Raw genomic sequence first — 20,885 nt, forward strand, 5'->3', positions numbered from 1 at the left:
TTAACCCCTCAAAGACCAAAGGGTAACTAAATACTTAGGTTCTTTAGACCAGGACCAGAAAGTAGATTAATCTAAAGAAGGGTAATTTTAGTATCACAGAACAGTCACATCTGATAGAACTTTCTGCCAGGACAGAAATGTCTGTGTCTATACCAGTGAGTGTGGTAGCTTCCAGCAGTTGAGCTTTTGAGCCTTGAAATGTGGCTAGTGTGACTGAGGCACAGAGTTTTTAATTAATTAAAACTCATAACCATATGTGAATAATGGCTACCATATTATATAGCACAGGTTTAGAAAAATGGTGTAATGAAAATGAGAGGAAGATAGGAAAAAGTTTCTAAAATAGAACTGAATGATCTTTAAATTTGAAAAACAAAGGGGGTGGTTAGATTAGATGATTCGAAAAAGCCCTTTACAGATCTATAATTACATGTCCCTGTGAATAAATTTTTGCAGGCTAAAGGTATTGACAAGAGGGAATACCTGGAAGGCCTGTTTAAGGTTTTAAATTAATGCAAAACTAACAAATAATATGAGTCATATTTGTGATTTAGCTTAACTTATAATTCTTTTTAGTTTTTCCACCATCATTTGTGCCCTCTATGCCCTCTTCCACCTCCTCCCCTGCAATCACTACTCTGTTGTTCATGTCCTTGAGTTCTTTTTCAACCAATGTATAATTTTCTTGCATGGTAAAAAAAAAAAAAAAAAAGATATGACCCTCACTGTTATCTGTGTACCTTAGTCCATAGAAGACAAGATGAGGGGAAAGAGATGTGATTATAGAAGCAACACATGGGGAGAGGCTAGCTAGGCTCAGGGTGGTAGCTGTGGCTCGCAGAGATCGCACATTGGTTTTGAATTAAGATATTTTCTACAACTTTATGATAACTTGAAATGGTGATGGTGAGCAACAAATCTGTTAGTAGCAAGATACCATAGATTATAATAAATACTGTGAAGGAAAAACCTAGTGATGTGGTAGAGAGTAAACAAAGCTTCATATAGTAAGGTCAGGGAAAGCCTCTGGAAGGGGATAATTGAACTGATACTTGAAGGAGTCATATGGTAGAAGCAGGGGGAAGAGCTTTCTGGGCAGGAGGAATACCAGGTGAAAAGCCCTAAGATGGGCCCTGCCTGGGTGCCTCACTTGGTTGGAGCATCATCCCATACACCAAGAAATTTCAGGTTTGATTTTGGTCAGGGCACATACCTGGGTTGAGGGTTTGATTCTTACTTGGGGTGCATACAGGAGGCATCTGATCGAAGTTTCTCTCTCTCATCCTCTCTCTCTAAAATCAATGAATATATCCTCCAGTGAGGATTTTTTTAAAAGCCCTAAGGTGGGAAAAATTTGTGTGTTCAAGGTACAGAATGGCATTCATTCAGTGTGGTTGAAGCATAGTGATTGAATGGAGAGATAAATAGGGCTCTTTGGGCCATGGAAAGGAATTTGAATTGTATTCCAAATGTAATTAGAAGTCATTGATGAGTTTTAGGCAGGGGTAAGACATGATGTGACATGTTTATATTTTTCATTTTTATTTTTTTAAAATATGTTCTTATTGATTTCTTAGAGAGGAAGGGAGAGAGAGAGATAGAAACATCGATGTGAGAGCCCTGGCCGGTTTGGCTCATGGGTTAGAGTAGTGGTTCTCAACCTGTGGGTCATGACCCCTTTGGGGGTCGAACTCCCTTTCACGGAGGTCACCTAAGACCATTGGAAAACACATATTTCTGATGGTCTTAGGAACCGAGACACTGCTCCTCTGTCTCCAGGCGGGTCTTCCCACATGCAGATATGTCCACATACAACATGAGGAACTGTATTAAAGTGTTGGGTTGAGAACCACTGGGTTAGAGAGTCGCCTGTGGACCTGAGAGACCTGGGTTTGGTTTCCACTAAGGGCATGTACCTCAGTTGCAGTTTGTCCCCGGTTCCGGTTGGGGTTGTGTGGGTGGCAACCAGTTGACGTGTCTCTCTGACATCAATGTTTCTCTCTCTTTCTTCCTCTCTCCCTCCCGCTTTATCTGAAGATAAATGCAAAATGTCCTCGGGTGAGGATTTAAAAAAAAAAAAAGAAACATCGATGTGAGAGATGAACAGCTGCTTCCTGTACCTCCCCGCTTACCCCCCACTGGGGATAGAGCCTGCAACCCAGGCATGTGCTTTGATTGGGAATTGAACTGGGACCTCTCAATCCATGGGATGACGCTCAATCCACTGAGCAACACTGGCCGGGCTGATATGACATGTTTTTAAAAGATCACACACTGGTTGCTTTGACAAGCATAAGTGATACTTTTTTAATCAACTTGTATTTTTACCTTTAGGAAGTGTTATTACTTAACAGTCGTTAAATATTAGAAGTTTTGCAGCAGTATATCAGTATGTAGGCAATGCTCAGAATTTTCTCAAATTGTATAAATGGAAATGAAAGTGGTAGTATTTTTGTCCTTGAAGGTTCTTTTAGTTAATTCTGCAACTTTACATTTTCGAATTCTGAGATTTCTACTTTTTCTAGTTTATGAAAGATCATTCAAAGGTTTTTATCCTTTTCCTACAATGGTATGTAAATAAGGGCTTAATATTTTAGAGTTTTTTTTCCTTTGGTAAACTTTGCCCCTGTTTTAATTTTAGTCTGTGCATGATGGTACCCTGCTTTGACCATGTGGTAGCTGAGTGGCTTTGGGAAAATTATTTAATTTCTCTCAGTCTTTTTAAATCTGTGATATTGGCATAATAGTAATAACTGTCTCTTAGGGTTGATATGAGGATTAATAACCCAGCAGAAATAAGGTGCTTTGACATTGTTAACAATATATTACACAATCAATGTTGGTGGATACCTAAGATACAATCAATCGGTTCTCTTTGTTTGTGAATTCACCCACTAACTAAAATTTATTTGAAAGCTCAAAATCAATACTTGTGGCGCTTTTGTGGTCATTCCTTGACACACAGAATGGTGATAAATTTGGGTTATTTGATATGTACATTCCCAGGTGAAGTTAAAAAGAGCAATGCTCTATTTTGTTTTAAATCTGATGCTATACAGGTGTACCTCATTTTATTTTATTTATTTTTTTAATCCTCACCTGAGGATATTTTTCCGTTGATTTTTAGATAGAGTGGAAGGGAGGGGGAGAGAGAAAGACATCAATCAGTTGCCTCATGCACAACCCCTAATACTGGGGCTGGGTGTCAAACCTGCAGCCCAGGCATGTGATCTTAACTGGGAATCGGACCTTCGACCAAAGCTTTGGTCTGAGGGCCGACGCTCCAACTGCTGAGCCAAACCTCGATTTTATTGTCTGCGCTTTATTATGCTTCACAGATGTTGTGTGTTTGTGTTTTTATTTCTAACAAATTGAAAGCAAGACCCTCCACCAGCAAAGAGATTACAACTCAACATATTGCGGTGGTCTGGAATTGAAACTGTAATGTCTCCAGGATATGCCTATAAAATGTCCTTTTTGTTGTCTGTTTAGTACCATGTTTGTCACGTCTTGTACTTTTTGTTAATGATTTCACTGTTTAAATTAGCCCTCAAATGTAGTGCTAAAATGCCGTCAAGTGTTTCTAAGGGCTGGAAGGCTGTGATGTCCCTTACAGAGAAAATATGTTTAGGGTTCATTCAGGAATAAGTTGATAATGCTTCTGACTGTGAGTTCAGTGTTAATGAATCAACAATATATGTTAAATAAGGTATCTTTAAACAGAAACACAACGTAAAACAAGGTTATGTATTGGTTGATGAAAATATTGTGACCAGAGGCTTGTTAGAACCTAGTCTTATATTTTCCCTAGGAGCAGTGATTCAGTATATAATTCAGTGTTTGTGGCAACTTTATAGACATAACTACTGCAAATAATGAGAATTGACTGTTTTTAGTATTGTTTAAAAGTAAGTAAAATATCCAGATAGTTAAGAAATGTTATGTTTCATTTCTAATTACATTGAAAACTACTGTGACCTTTCTCTCAATTCAGACATATACCTGGCTTAAAGTGAGGAGCCTCTAGTTTCTTCCCATTCTTATTGAGTTAATCAGTTCTTTTCAAGATCAGAAAATGCTAATTTTTGATTACTAACTGGAAGTGTGCTTTTTTTTTTTTTTTTTTAAATAGCTGGGTGTTTCCCTTAGCAGTTTGGGAGCTATTCCAGCAGCAGCACTAGACCCCAATATTGCAACACTTGGAGAGATACCACAGCCACCACTTATGGGAAATGTGGATCCTTCCAAAATTGATGAAATCAGGAGAACAGTCTATGTTGGCAATTTGAATTCCCAGGTAATGAAGAAACTGATTCTTTCCCTCGTCTTAAAAATTATATAGATTGATAAAGTAATATTTACCTTAATTTTTATAAAAGGATTATACTTTATTAAAGTGTTACTTTGTTTCTTCAGACAACGACAGCTGATCAGCTACTTGAATTTTTTAAACAAGTTGGAGAAGTGAAGTTTGTACGGATGGCAGGTGATGAGACTCAGCCAACTCGGTTTGCTTTTGTGGAATTTGCAGACCAAAATTCTGTACCAAGGGCCCTTGCTTTTAATGGAGTTATGTTTGGAGACAGGCCACTGAAGTAAGAAACCTAAACAAAGAAATTTTAATGGTTTTGAAAAACTTTGAAGTATTTTTGATATAATTAAGGCTTTTTTTTTTCTTTTTAATAGTAATTGGCAGTTTTTGGAAAGGAAGACTTTGTGTTAAGTATAAATGAATACCTAAGATACTTACATTTTAGCCTTTATAGTTGTATTTGAGGACATCTTATTTTCTATTTTATAAGGTCTAATTTAATATTAATGTTAAATAATATTAACCTACATAATGGTTGTAGGTCTTTTTCAGTAGGCTTTAACAAGGCAGGTTGGTTTTGCATTATGACAAGACTAATGGACAATTTAATATATGGGTTGAACTTTAATAATACAGTAATACAAATTTTGGTAAATACAGAATCCTAGGAAGAAAATAACATTAAATACCCAGAAATGACTTAAATCACACATTCTGAGTTTGAAGGTTGGCTCACATCTTTGTTTGCAAAATGAAAAATTGATGTAACCTATAATTAAAGTGCAGAAATTGTATTTCATGCAGATTATTGAGGTAACACTTTTATCTGAATTTCATATGCAGTTTGCCTTAGTCACACAGTTTGATCAGGATTCTGCTATTAAAGGATAAAGAACTGTTCCTAGTGAATGCTTGTCTTCTCATTGTGGAAGGGGTGAGACAGAAGAAACTTATCTATGTACATCAGAGAAACCACTCTTACCTAGTAGAGAAAGAGTTTTATTAAATGTCTCCCACATTCCAAGCTGTGTCTGAGTCAGTCATGGCCCAGGGGTGATTAAATTGGTGTACAGAATATACAGCTTCCCTTCCTCTTCCCTGGGTGCAGAGGTTATCAGCAAAATTTTACAATGTAAGAATAGAAGTAATCATTTTTATATTGGTCTCAACCTTTTAATTTGTTATAATCCTAAACTGTGCGGGGAAAGCAGTTGTCTTCGTCTGCTCAAGTTGTTAAAGAAGTCTAGTGTTTGTTTTTTTTTCTTTCTTTTTTTCCCCTTGCTTTTGGTTTTGTTAGCAAGAGATGATGGAGGTGGGAATGAGACTCATCGTGGTTTTGGAGTTGGTTTTGGTTATTTTGTTTTTAGCTATATTGCTCTTAATGTGCTTTTGAAATGTTGATTTATAAATATACGTATCATATAAACATTTCATTGCTTCATGTTTTGTAAAAGATGGTGTGCATTTGTGATATGCTAATGTTTTTAATTTAGAATAAATCACTCCAACAATGCAATAGTAAAACCCCCTGAGATGACACCTCAGGCTGCAGCTAAGGAGTTAGAAGAAGTAATGAAACGAGTACGAGAGGCTCAGTCATTTATCTCAGCAGCTATTGAACCAGGTAAGGCCATGGTGTTGTTACATAGGTCATAGTTTAAGATCATAGAATCTTAGAACTGCAAGGAATTTTAGAAATTATCTTGTTCAGTCCCTCCATTTTACAAACAAGAAGACTGAAACTCAAGAAAGTAAGTGATTTACAAATGTTAAAGGTCAAAAAAGTACTCAGAACATTCTTTTCCCATGATACTGAATCTTGAGGCACATTAGCCTGAGTTAATCAGTTTTTATACATTAAGAACAAAGTTAGTGCTCAAAACTGATTTGCTTAAAGCAAGGTATAAATGTTATTGTGAGGCTAAAAACGAGAATAAATATATTTAAAATGTGATGATTAAGCAGATTCACTTTTCTTCAAAGTTTTACTTTTAAAAATAAAAAAGAAAGCCCATGATTTAGGAAAAATACAGACACTATTTTAGCAAAGTAAAAGAACACCTACCTCTTTAGTTAGTTGTGTTGCTAACTAAAATTTAAAAATCCAATCTAAAAATGTCTAGATGGTTTACATTTGAGCATATTTTCTAAATTAGCACTCAGAATATAAGCTTCAATTCTAGCAAAATAAATGGAGAAAGGATTTAAAATCACTGTTATAGAAATTACAGACATGTTATAATCGTACATTATGGCAGCAACAAAATATTACGAACAGCTGTTTATAATCATCTGGTTTATATGTACTGCTGCAGGGTGGCTGCACTCAACGAGTTTATGCAATGACTTTCTTGGATGTTTCTGAAGGATAATTGCACAGGAGGAGGATGTACAGAGAGTAGGCCCCTTGCACTATATGTGGTACATTCCACTTGTGCCTGATTATTAACTGGGATCTTTAATTGTTCTGAGCTTACACTGCAAAGTGGTTTTTTCCTCCCAGAGTCTGGAAAGAGCAATGAAAGAAAAGGCGGTCGATCTCGTTCCCACACTCGTTCAAAATCCAGGTCTAGCTCAAAATCCCATTCTAGAAGGAAAAGATCACAATCAAAACACAGGTGAGAATTTCTGCTATCATTTTAAATAATTTTGGTTTTGTATTAAAAATAGTTAAGATTTCTGAGTTTTTGTCTAAACATCAAAGTATGGTTACCATTAAATTTGCTTTAATTATAGTTATCATAGTTAAGAATGAAAATTTTATCTAATATATAATTTTTATGTCAATTTTTAGTTTTAGAAGTTGGTTTTCTATCTTTAAGACACTCTGTTTCTGATTTTTCTAAGAGTGAACTAGTCTTTATATGGAACTGGCAGAAGCTTTTCATTTTGAGAAAAGGGAACCATGTGTATGGTGATGCTGAAAATATTGCTGAAGTTGCTGTCCCTCTCCTCCCCATGTCCACTCAAGGCCTGGGAAGTACAACCCCTAATCTTGCTTTCAAGTTGTTACCTATCTCCAGTACTTTGGGACCTGAAACAGGAGGAACTTGCAGCTTTAGTTCCAACTATCGTATTGTGCTTAAGCTCTATTTCTGTTGTCTTATTTTTGAGCATAGCTCTATTTTTTGTTAATCCTCACCTGAAGATATTTTTCCATTGATTTATGGATTGAGTGGAGGGGGAGGTAGAGAGAGAGAAACATTGATGTGAGAGAGACACATCTATTGGTTGGCTCCTGCATGACCTCTACTGGGGCCAGTGATCAAACCCGAAACCTAGGTTTGTGCCCTTGACTAAGAATTGAATCCAAGGCCCTTTGGTCAAGGGCTGATGCTCTAACCACTGAGCAAACTGGCCTGGGCTGTTGTTTCAATTTTCTTTTTAAATCTGTTGTTTTATGTTTGGCTCAAAGGGGACCTTAAAATGTAACACCACCTTGATTCCCAGTCTAAAGTGTTATGTTTGTCTTTAAGATGTGGAGGGGCTGTTACTGAACTGTGAAAATGTATATAGTGCAGTGGTTCTCAACCTTCCTCCTTTTTTTTTTTTTATCCTCACCCGAGGATATTTTTCCATTTTTTGTACAGATAGAGCGGGAGGGAGGGAGAGGAAGGGAGAGAGAGAGAAACATCGACGTGAAGGGACACATCGAGTGGCTGCCACCCGCACGACCAAACAGGGCCAGGGACAAACTGCAACCGAAGTACGTGCCCTTAGAGGGAACCGAACCCAGGTCTCTCCGGACCGCAGGCCGATGCTCTAACCGCTGAGCCAAACTGGCCAGGGCTCAACCTTCCTGATGCTGCGACCCTTTAATACAGTTCCTCGTGTTGTGGTGACCCCAACCATAAAATTATTTTTGTTGCTACTTCATAACTGTAATTTTGCTACTGTTAAAATCACCATCAGAAATATGTGTTTTCCGATGGTCTTAGGTGACCTCTGTGAAAGGGTTGTTTGACCCCCAAAGGGGTTGAGAACCGCTGATATAGTGGATTCTAACTGCATGCTGTATATACACATATACTTATGTCTAAAGAGAAGAGGTAAAGAGAAGCATGTGTGCATGTGTTTGTATGTGTGGTGTGGTAGGGGTATTAGAGAAGGAGGGAAAGTTTGAGAGGAGTGAACCAGTAAGCTGCTGTTTGTTGAACCGCACCAGCAAGCTCAGCTTAATCTGTTTTTCTGTGTTGTTCAAGGAAACTGAAACGAGATAGGAAAATATAATATTCTTTCTTTAACTCTAGTAGGCTATACTTCTTGCTGTTTACTGGTGTATACTTCTCTGTTAGTCTTAGTTTTGATCATTTCTTTTGGGATGTTGTTTTACTCTCTATTTCATTGAAGGCCTTAGAGTAAGGCAAGATCATGCAAGTGAAGGAAGCTGTTATTTATTTATTTATTTATCTATTTATTCATTCATTCATTCATTCACTTATTTTTTATTCTCACCCAAGGACATTTTTGCATTTATCTTCAGATAAAGCGGGAGGGAGAGAGAGGGGAATAGAGAGAGAGAGAAACATCAATGTGAGAGAGACACGTTGAGCGGTTGCCACCCACACGACCCCGCCTGGGGTGGGGATACTCTGCATTCGAGGTCCCTGTCCTTAGTGGGAACCAAACTTGAGACACTCTGGTCTGAAGGCTGACGCTCTAACCACTGAGCCAAACCGGCCAGAGCAGGAAGTTGTTTTGTGTACAATGAATGACGAAGTGCAGCGGAAGCCAGAACTGGAGAAGGAAAGGGGTATAGAAGCGGTGGTGCTGGATTGTGCATACTACCATTGGTTGACAGGATGTGGTGAATGGAAAGGAGATCAAGGAAATACAGAATTGAACTGAAGAGTAACAGTTTCTTTTCTAAGGGGGGAAAAACAATCAATGACCTGAATCTCATTTTGTGTTGATTACGAGAGCCAGGGTCCAAATCTAATACTTTAGTAGTTTTCTAGGCTAGAATAAAGCAAAATTTAGTGAATAACATCATTGTTTTCTTGATAATCTCTCGGAAGCTTTATCTGTTGGGGCAAATAATTTAACTATCCACTTTAAGATGTTTGCTCTTATCATTTTAAATATATTTGGATGTTTTCCCCTTCCAGGGATTAATGGGGGGAGGATTATTCAGTCTAAAATGAAATTTGTTAATTATGGTTCTCATTCATGGGAGTGCTCTCATATAGGTCTATCTAACTGTGTAGCATTATAAATTACTTATTCTTAGCATGCATACAATTGGCTCTCGAGCAACATGGGTTTAACTGCGTGGGTCCACTTATATGTGGATTCTTTTCAATAAATGTATAGTCAGCTCTCTATATTTATGGGTTTAGGATTCGTGGATTCAACCAACCACATATTGAAGACAGTATGTATTTTTGATCTGCCCTTAGGAATCCATGAATGCAAACGGCTGACTGCATTCATTGTTCCGTGCCATTTTGTATAAGGGACTTGATCATTTGCAGATTTTAGTATCTGTGGTGGCGGGAGGGGGCTAGTTCTGGAACCAATTCTTTGTGGATTCTGAAGGATGACTGAAGTTTTGGGAGAGTCAGATTTTCAACTGTGCGGGGGTCAGCACCCTGACTCCTATATTGTTCATGGGTCAACTGTATGTATGTATGCATGTATGTATGTATATGCACACGCACATATATATGTGTCTGCATATATACATGCATATACAAATGTACACACGTTTTTTTGTAAACATGTACTATTACAAAAATTTTTTTTCTTTATTGATATATTAGAGGGACAGAGGAAGGGAGAGGGAGAGAAAGATGGAAACATAGATGAGATTGGCCGCCTCCTGCATGCCCCACCCCAATGGGGATCAGGTCCACAACCTGGGCATGTGCCCTGACTGGGAATAGAACTGGCGATCTTTTAGGGCATGGGTCAGTGCTTAACCACTGAGCCACACTGGCTGGGCTAAACGTGTACTATTTTTATACATGGTTTATAGAAACGCATAATAGCTTTTATCAAGTTCTTAAAGAAATACATAAGAGGATGAGTTCTGTTTAAAGGGGGGGGGGAACCTTACCCAAAAAACGTAAGGGTCTTTGGAAGTAGCTTCCTTTACCTTAGCAGGGGAAGGGGATAATAGGCATTTCTTGACTTCCTCTCCCCTGCTTGTGGGATTTGATATCCTTGGCTTTGGCTCTGACCTGCTCTGCTAGACTTTGCAGGAGTGTGGGTTGCAGGAGCCCTTGCTCTTGAAGGCCCCTCTTCTTTCTCACTGTTCTCAGGTGCTTCTATCTTTTTTTTTTTTTTCTTTATTGATTTTAGAGAGGGAAGAAAGGAGAAGGAGAGATAGATAGAAACATCGATGAAAGATAACATTGATTGGCTGCCTGTGCATGCCCCCCACTGGGGATTGGGCCCACAACCTGGTCATGTTCCCTGATCAGGAATCAAACTGGTGACCTCTTGGTGCATGGGTGGACACTCAACCACTGAGCCACACTGTCTGGGCTCAGGTGCTTCTAAAGCCTCCCCTTCCTCCTTTCCTTATTCCTTCCCCTTCTTATGTTAGAAGGGAGGGAGGGGTTTTTTTGTCTCTGTGACCTTGGCTAGGACTGGGGTGATGTGTTGCCACTTTGTTTCCAAATTTTTGCATTTTTTCTTCCGGATGGTGTTAGAAAAGGTGGGTAGTACTATAATTATTATAGTTTAAAGTTAAGTAACTTTTACAGACCAGCATAGAAACTATAAGACATTTTGTAATACTTTATGGGAAACAATTGACTTACAAATATTCTTTGATGCAACATGATGGTAAATTGCCCTTTATTCACAGTTTAATTTATAAATGCAATTTTGCACATGACTAAAACAGTGGTTCTCAACCTTCCTAATGCCGTGACCCTTTAATACAGTTCCTCATGTTGTGGTGACCCCCAACCATAAAATTATTTTTGTTGCTACTTTATAACTGTAATTTTGCTACTGTTATGAATCGCCATGGGAAATATATGTTTTCCGATGGTTTTAGGTGACCCTTGTGAAAGGGTCATTTGACTTCCCATAGGGGTTTCGACCCACAGGTTGAGAACCGCTGCTCTAAAATGAGAACTGCTAACAATAACTTAAATCTTTTATCTTTGGTTGGATTAGATTTACTCTTGATTGGAAGCTTTTAGCATTCCTAGTCAGAAAACTTGTAGGTGACTAGAAGGAGAGATAGAGACATGAAAATATTTAATCTCAAAATTAAAATACAGTAATTATTCTTGGGCAGTGACTTTCAGACTCTGAGGACCTACAGGGTAAGGTAGGAAGCCAAGTAATTTTGTTCTGTTAGGGCTATGGTTAAACTTTTAAAAGGAGTTTTGTTGCTTAATTAAGGTTTGGAAAGCACTGTTTGGTTAAAACAAAATTATTTGTTTTATTTAGTAAGGTTAATTAGAACAGATCTCTTAAGACTTTTTATTAAATACATGTAATAAAGGGCCCTTGCTTCTGTTACTCTATGTGGATCTCTGGACTAAAAATGTTTTAAGTTTTGCATTTTTTGCCTTAATACCTATTACTTGATCCTTGTCTCTCTTAAGTTATTGATAAAAGTTTCAACAAACTATGAATTATCTTCTTATATTAAAAATATGGTATGACGATTAACGTAAAATTTTTAAAGGCATAGATGAGTGAGTGGTTCAGTTGAAAATTAGCTGTTGGAAAACAAATTTTAACTGAAAAATGTGTTTAAAAAAACATATATATATCTTGTGGTTAATCCTCACCCGAGGCTATTTTTCTCATTGATTTTTAGATAGAATGGAGGGGGCTGGGCAAGGGAGTGGGGGGGGAGGGGTCGTTAGAAAAAGAGAAAGAGGAACACTGATGTGAGAGGGACTCATCGATTGGTTGCCTCCCACATGACCCTGACTGGGGCGGGAATCAAACCTGCAATGGAGGTATGTGCCATTGATAGTATGTGCCCTTGATGGGGAAAGGAACCTGCGACTCTTTGGTCTATGGGCTGATGCTCTAACCACTGAACCAAACTGGCCAGGGCAAGATTTCATTATTTATTGAGGGTTGTCTGGTTTCATAGTGTACCCCAAGCATTTAACTATATGTATTTCTTTTATAGATATTTTTTTTAATTCATGAAAACATGAATATCAAGATTAAATTTAATTATATAAAGCATACCTTTGGAAGTTCATTTGACCTCTTTGGAATAAAGAAAGATAGAATTTAAAGTTTTCATTTATATTGTTGATGGTGTTCTTGAGAGTTAGGAATTTTAAGCATTTACTGTGCGCCAGAGACTGCTAGACAGTTAATTTTTCATACATCATCTGATTTAATTCTCATGACAGCCCTAGGAGATGTAGGTATAATTCTTACTCCGTTTTACAAATGAAGAAACTCAGGTTTGGAGAGATTGACTAGACTGGTCAGAGTTCTCACAGCTAATGTGTGGCATAGCTAAGTGTTGGGCCAGATTTTCTGACTCCACAGCCCATGAGTCTCATCACTATGTTAAGGTTGTGTGCATTCAGCTTTGTTATATTTCAATACATAGTTCCTAGGATACTTCATAATGAAAAAAAAATCACATTACATAAGCAGTTATTTCAGTGAAGGAAAGATAATTTTACAATTGGAATACCATTATTTTTCCTTCAAGAATTCCAGTAATAAAGGTTTCTTTTAATAGCTATGTTTATATAGTTATAAAATCAAGGCCTTGCAAATCCAACATTTGATTATATCTAGCTTTAACTCATAAGCAATGATGTTTATTTTCCTGTCACACCGGTACTGTCACTAGTACAATGCTGCTTATATAGTCTTACTATGTGTTGTGACAAATAGCACACAGCCATTTATAGAAACTATTGAACTGTAAACCACTACTCAAGATTACAACTTGTCAAGATGAGTTGTAATTACAAGCAGTCATTAAATTCAAGCCAAGAATTAAAGACAATTTATGGTATGAAAACTCGAACCATAGGAGAAGTATTCTATACTAATTGAGGTATATAAAATTAGCAAAAAAGATTCTCATGAGAAAAGAGATAAGTCACAGAACTAGCATTATTTTGCTTTCTGTTTTCACAGAGGTATATTCTGCTGTTTTATGAGGCATTCTGCAGAGGGGGAAAAAATGAACAAGAAATTAGCAACAAAAAAAAGCCACACCTGAAACTATTAAGTCTGACATAGGAAATAACTTAAATAATTTAAACTTTTTCTGTTATTATATTTGTGTTCTGCACAAGGATGTATCTGGTAAAGTTTCCAGTAAATAAATTTATTTTAGATAATGTAACTGAAGCATTACATAGAGAATTTAAAAATATTGATATATACTTTTGGGATAGGTTTTAAAATTCTCTTATTTGAAAGACACATTTAAAAATTGAAATTCTAAGAAAAAGGTTTAACGTTCTAACAATATGTTTTCCTTTAGGAGTAGATCCCATAATAGATCACGTTCAAGACAAAAAGATAGACGTAGATCTAAGAGCCCACATAAAAAACGCTCTAAATCCAGGGAAAGACGGAAGTCAAGAAGTCGTTCGCATTCACGGTGAGTTTTTGGAAAATTAAGGATAATTTTTTTCATGGCTTCATTTGTTAAAAATATGTTGTGGTTTAGGTTTTTAATGAGATAAATTAAAATTTTTTTTGATTGTTTTAGTAATGATTAATATTGGTTGCTATTGGTTTGATCCAATGGCCATCATGACTCGTGAGGTTTCCAGACTGTTGTACTTAATTCCACATGTAATTGTTTTATTTAGAAGCTTCAGTTACAACTGAGTTATATAGAAATTTGTGTGATGTCTTACAACTACTATAAATCGTTTTGTGTTGATAATTATTGAAGAAAGAGAGGGAGGTCCTTTCAGGGAATAGAATTATTTCAGTTATGGATTTACTTATTTACTTTTGTTTTTAAAGGGACAAGAGAAAAGACACCCGAGAAAAGATCAAGGAAAAGGAAAGAGTGAAAGAAAAAGATAGAGAAAAGGAAAGGGAAAAAGAGAGAGACAGGGAAAAGGAACGTGAAAAAGAAAAGGAACGAGGTAAAAACAAAGATAAAGAGCGGGAAAAAGACCGAGATAAGGATAAAGACAAGGAAAAGGACAGAGAGAGAGAACGGGAAAAAGAGCATGAAAAGGATCGTGACAAAGAGAAAGAAAAGGAACAGGATAAAGAAAAGGAACGAGAAAAGGACAGACCCAAAGAGACAGATGAGAAAAGAAAGAAGGATAAAAAATCCAGAACACCGCCCAGAAGTTACAATGCATCAAGAAGATCACGTAGTTCCAGCAGGTTTGATATGCTTAAATTTTTACCAAGGGGTTTACTGATGACAAATGAAAACATAAATTTTAACTGAGGTACAGAATATATTTTCTGTACAAGTGGAATCACAGTAATATCAGAACATTTTTCTCTGCAGAGTAAAACTCATTTCTATAACAGAGGGCTTGCCACAGTATTGAACCTGTGCGGAGGAAGGATGGATGATGGGCAAAATTATTTGAAAAGTTTTACTTACATTTTGTGATCAATTACTGGTGGTAGCGGCATTAGCAGATGCTGCTGCTGATTTTCTTGGAGGGTGCGATGGCAGGGGCAAGTTTTTTTTTTTAATTGTGGTGACGTTAGTTAGTACAATTATATAGGTTTCAGATATACGGTTCTATAATATATCATCCATATATTGCATTGTGTGTTTACCACCAAAAGTCAAATCTTTTGTCACCACATATTTGACACCCTTCATATACCGCCCCCACAGTCTCTTTTTCTGGTAACCACCATACTGTTGTCTGTCTTATGCGTTTTTGTTTGTTCATTTGTTGCTTTCAGTTTTATATATTCCACATAAGAGTAAAATAATAGGTTCTTGACTTTTTCTGTCTTAGTTTGAGAATCAAAGTCTATCCATGTTGTCACAGATGGCAGTATTTCATCTTTTTTTATGCCTGAGTAGTATCCCATTGTATATTTGTACCACATCTTCTTTGTCCAATCATCTATCAAAGGACAGTTCAGTATCACATCACAAGACAGGTATCAACAAGACAAGTATTAACAAGTGTTGGAAAGGCTGTGGAGAAAAAGGCATCCTCATTTACTGCTAGTGGGAATGTAAACTGGTGCAGCCACTGTGGAAAACAGTAATGGAAGTTCCTCAAAAAATTAAGCATAGAGCCAGCCATTCCTCTCTCGGTATCTACCTCAGAAATTTTGAAAACATTTATTCCCAAAGATATGTGTACCCCATATTCATTGCAGCATTAGTCATAGTGGCCAAGACATGGAAACAACAGAAGTGTCTTTTTTTTTTTTAATATAGAAGAATTGACCTCTTAGGCTTCTGTATTTCTTTGGAATTGTGTGGTAAGTTTTATTATGTGAAATGATTTTTAAAGTTGCAATGTTAGTGCTTTTGTCATCTAAGTTAATTTTTACTGCAGTATTTTGTTGAGTGCATGATGTTTAAATTTTGGTTTTGTCAATTTTAAGGTTTTGCTTTTTTCTTAGGACTGTTCCCTCAATTGTTAATAGGTATACTGCCACCAGGTGGAGTAGGTTGCCATATTAACAGCAGCAAAATGAAGACCTTCATTGATTTAGGATTATGTAAATCTACATCCATTATGCCAGATGATACCATGACTATAAATAAATAGAAGTTTATAACGTGTTAAGCTATGTATTTTATTTTATTTTATTTCTTTCTTTATCCTCACCTGAGGAAAATTTTCCATTTTTGTTCAGATAGAGTGGGAGGGAGGGGGAGAGAGAGAGAGAGAAAGAAACATCGACGTGAAAGGGACACATCAAGTGGCTGCCTCTCACATGACCCCAACCGGGGCTGGGACGAATTGCAACCGAGGTACATGCCCTTGACCAGAATGAAACCCTCACTCATTGGTCCATGGGCCCACGCTCTAACCGCTGAGCCAAACCGGGGCAAGCTATATATTTTAAAAATACATATTTTTAGCCCTGGCTGGTTTTGCTCAATGGTTAGAGTGTTGGCCTACGTTCCAGAGAGACCTGGGTTCGGTTCCCGCTAAGGGCATGTACCTCGGTTGCAGTTCGTCCCTGGCCCTGGTTGGTTGTGTGAGTGGCAGCCACTCGATTTGTCCCTTTCACATTGATGTTTCTCTCTCTCTCTCTCTTCCTCTCCCTCCCTCTCTGTCTGAACAAAAAATGGAAAAATGTCCTTGGGTGAGGATAAAAAAAAATAATAAAATAAATAAAAATACATATTTTTAGCAAGTGTTAAAGGTGTTTTTTTTAAAAAAAAAAGTTTATTGATTCTTTTAGAGAGAGGGAAAGGGGAGAGTGAGATAGAAACATCAATGTGAGAGAGAAACATCGATTGGCTGCCTCCCGCACACCCCCTACTGGGGATTGAGCCCACAACCCGAGCATATGCCTTGACCATGAATTGAACTGGGACTTCTCAGTCTGTGGGATGATGCTTAATCCACTGAGCCACACTGGCTGGGCTTTAAAGGTTTTTAAGCATAATTTTTCATAGAAAGTAATTTCTGAAACAGAGAAATGTCTGTTATTTTCAAAACTGTGTTTTAATAGCTTATTTTTAATGCTAGTCTTTGGTTAGATAATAAAAGATAATTCAGGCATTTATTAAATGATTTTACTATGTGTCAGATTTTACGTCCCAGCAATTTTTCATGGCTAACCTTATTTAATCTTCACAATAAGCTTATGAGAACATTATTATTATCATGATTGTAAAACATGAGGAAACCGAAGGCTAGAGGAAATATTCCATCTGCTTTCTACTTTAGTATCAGAAATACTGTAGCTCTTTTTCTCTTTAGAGATTAAATTTGCTTGAGAATTCTTAACTAGTACTTGCTACCTGTTTTTTTTTTGTTTGTTTTTATCCTCACTCGAGGACATTTTTGCATTTATCTTCAGATAGAGCGGGAGGGAGAGGGGGAGGAAGAGAGAGAAACATTGACATGAGAGAGACACATCGAGTGACTGCCACCCACACGACCCCAACTGGGGCTGGGGACAAATGGCAACCGAGGTACATGCCCTTAGCGGGAATTGAACCCGGGACTCTCTGGTCCACGGGCCGACGCTCTATCCACTGAGCCAAACAGGCCAGGGCTTGCTACCTGTTTTTAAAAAAACTTACTCAGAAGCACTGACTTGAAAGCAACACTTTATGTTAAAATGGGGCTTAAAATAAACAGATCATATTTTAGCACATTGAACAAAAACCTGAAGAATTAATTTAACCTCATTTACTGTGTATATCTGTTGAGCCCTGTGCCTGCACATTTACAGCTCAGTCATTTTATTGATTCTATTGTGTTTATGTGATTGTTTAAATATTGCTGTTCATAACACCAAATAATATGTTGTTAATCTTCACCAGAGGATTTTTTTTATGATTTTTAGATAGCATGGAGAGGGAGAGGGAGAGAAAACATTGATGTGAAAGAGACATATTGACTTGTGGCCTCCTGCACGACCCCAACTGGGGCTAGGCATCTTGTAACCCAGGTATGTGCCTTTGACCAGGAATCAAACCCAATTCAGTCTGCAGGCTGACGCTCTGACAGCTGAGCCAAACCAGCCAGGGCCCAAATAATATTCTGATTCCTTTTAAATTTAGTTGAATTCACCCTGGCTGGTTATCTCAGTGGTTAGAGCATTGGCCTGTGGTCCAGAGAGACCCGGGTTTGGTTCCCACTAGGAGCACGTATCTTGGTTGCAGTTTGTCCCCAACCCTGGTTGGGTCGTGCGAGTGGAAGCCACTCAATGTGTCCCTTTCAGTGTTTCTCTCTCTCTCTCTTGCTCTCTCTCCCTCCCACTCTATCTGAATAAAAAATGGGAAAAAATGTCTTCAGGTGAGGATTAAAAAAAAAAATTTAGTTGAATTTACTTTTTCTGATGATTATGAATGAAGTGTTTCATTTTTTCATGGTTCACTTTAAAGTCGCTTGAGCCCTGGCCAGTTTGGCTCAGCAGTTATTAGAGTGTTGGCCTGCAGTCCAGAGAGACCCGGGTTCGATTTCCGCTAAGGGCGCGTACTTCGGTTACAGTTTGCCCCTGGCCCTGGTTGGGTCAGGACCATGCGGGAGGCAGCCACTCGATGTGTCCCTTTCACGTTGATGTTTTTCTCTCTCTCTCTTCCTCTCTCTCCCTCCCACTCTATCTGAACAAAAAAATGTAAAATGTCCTCAGTTGAGGATAAAAAAAAATAATAATAAAATAAAGTTGCTTGATATTTAAGAAAGTTCAGATGTTCACGTTCAGTCCTAAATATATTCCTGAATAACCTCTGTGGTCTAGGGGAAAAAAATGCTGTTTAGGATGTTTCATACTTTCAGAAGAGATTGGTAAAGAGATAAAATTTCTTAGTTTTTAGCATTTTTCTGCTTTTCAAGTGATCTGATTTGTTTAGTAAAGGGAAAACATTTCAACTGCTCAAAAAAGTAGTGTACTTGATATTTTTATTTCCAACGATGCTTCCTAATCTTTTTTGTTTTTTTAAATCCTCACCCAAGGATATTTTTCTATTTATCTTCGGATAGAATGGGAGGGAGGGGAAGAGAGAGAGAAACATCAATGTGGGAGAGACACATTGACTGGCTGCCTCCCTCAGGTCCCTGAGCAGGGCTGGGAATGAACTGCAAATGAGGGATGTGCCCTTGACTGGAATCAAACCCATGAGCCAGTGCTCTAACCACTGAACAAAGTGGCCTGGGCTTTTTTTTTTTTTTTTTTAACTATTTATTGATTTTAGATACAGAGAGGGAGAAAAAGAAACGTTAATTTATTATTCCATTTATTTATGCAATCATTGGTTGATTCTTGTATGTGCCCTGACTAGAGATCAAACCTGAAACCTTGGCATATTGGGGTGATGCTGTAACCAACTGAGTTACCTGACCAGAGTCTAATCTACATTTTTAAAGAAAATTTTGAGCCCTGGCTGGTGAGGCTCAGTTGATTGAGCATCGTCCCATGCACTGAAAGCCTGCTGATTTGATTCCCAGTCAGTGCACATACCTAACTTGTGAGTTCAGTCCCTGGCCGGAGTGTGCACGGGAGGCAACCGATTGATGTTTCTCTCTCACATCAATGTTTCCCTTTCCCTTCCTCTCTCCGTGAACAAAGAAAACAATAAAAACTTAGAAAACATATAAAAAAGAGAACATTTTGATTCATAAAAAAACTTTTTAAAATTGCTTTTAGAGAGAGAGAGACATCGAAGTGAGAAACACCTATTGGTTGCCTCTCATATGTGCCCTGATGAGATCAAGCCCAAAACATTTTTGGTGCATGGGATGACACTCTAGCCAACTGAGCCATCCAGGAGGGGCAGTGTGTAAAAAACTTTTATTGCTTAAAAGTTACTATCAGTCAAGATGAGACCAAGAAAGAGAAGGAGAAAATATTTACTGGGCACCCGGTATGTTCCAGGATCTATGCATGATACTTTATTGGTGTTATTCTAAATCCACATTATAACACTGTAAGACTTGAGTTATCTCCATTTTCCAGTTGGAAAAACTGAGGTTCAGATTAAAAGCAACATGACCTCAGTTGTGCAGCTTCTAAGGTGTGGAACTAAAATTTAAATGTAATTCTAATCAACTCCAGTTCTTCATGCTAGGGTTGCCCACCACTTTCTGAACTAATTGATATTCTAGATTGATATCTATTCAGCCTTAGCTCTTATCAACTGGTAGTTATTAGATGTCCACCTGTACATAGTGCTTCCTGACCAAACAAGTAGAGTCACACCAATCAAGGCAGAGCCGCTTTTGTGTAAAAAGGTCTGGGATGCACTGACGTTCTCATGCTATGGAAAAAGTACTTCAGGTTCTTGTGCTGAGCTGTTAACAGAATAACATTATTGAGTGGGATATTCTCATCTGATTTCTTCAGCACTCAGAAGTATAATTTTGGAGTATTCTGGAAATAAAGTTGGATAATGGAGGCGAGAGCTTTAGATAGAGTTGGAATTAACTTTACCGTGTTCTCAAAGATCTTGAGCTTTTTTAGTCTTAACATCTATTATATATTTCGCACCTGAGCATTATTTAGGTTTTTATTTTATAAATGAAAAACATAGACTAAATGTTTCATTAACCTAGAATCAATTTACTGAGGTGCTAAGAACAACTTGAATTCTAGAAGATTAGATTTTTTTCAACTATGTGGCTGCTAATTAGTAGAACTCCTTGTGAGGTAGATTGTTGGATACATTAATTAATAACTATATCCCCATACCTCATCCCCTGAATTATATGTATCTTGAAATTCATTGTTTCTAAGTTAACCACCTTACTAATGAAGTAATTTAGAGTATTCAAATTTGCTATGTTAAGCAAAATAGTTTTCAGTAATAAACACTTTATTTAGTAATTACTTTTTACTTTATATTTAAATCCCAGGTTTTAAGTACTTATGTCTAAGCAACTGTGTACTCAATTTTAAATGAATAGAACAATAGTAATGACTGGTAGGATATGGGAGGGTAAAGCATAAGATGAGTTAATGTAAATACTTTTTTAGAGAC

The 20,885-nt window shown here is 37.4% G+C and overlaps 1 protein-coding gene across 11 annotated transcripts in view; it reads left to right on the top strand.

Moving 5' to 3' along the window:
• The window catches only part of SREK1 (splicing regulatory glutamic acid and lysine rich protein 1), a 56,022-nt gene that overhangs the window by 24,301 nt on the left and 10,836 nt on the right, over window positions 1-20,885 (top strand). For 9 of the 11 annotated variants that reach the window (XM_036279026.1, XM_036279030.1, XM_036279020.1 and 6 more), the window contains 6 exons: window positions 4,133-4,297; window positions 4,417-4,595; window positions 5,806-5,936; window positions 6,816-6,930; window positions 13,755-13,874; window positions 14,249-14,623. In XM_036279026.1, coding sequence (XP_036134919.1) covers window positions 4,133-4,297; window positions 4,417-4,595; window positions 5,806-5,936; window positions 6,816-6,930; window positions 13,755-13,874; window positions 14,249-14,623 — 1,085 coding nt within the window. The remainder of the gene's footprint in view (window positions 1-4,132; window positions 4,298-4,416; window positions 4,596-5,805; window positions 5,937-6,815; window positions 6,931-13,754; window positions 13,875-14,248; window positions 14,624-20,885) is intronic. The other 2 variants (XM_036279031.1, XM_036279029.1) reach the window with 2 other exon arrangements.

This window comes from Molossus molossus, unplaced genomic scaffold (genome assembly GCF_014108415.1).
Source record: "Molossus molossus isolate mMolMol1 unplaced genomic scaffold, mMolMol1.p scaffold_m16_p_3, whole genome shotgun sequence".
Classification (NCBI taxonomy): Eukaryota; Metazoa; Chordata; class Mammalia; order Chiroptera; family Molossidae; genus Molossus; species Molossus molossus.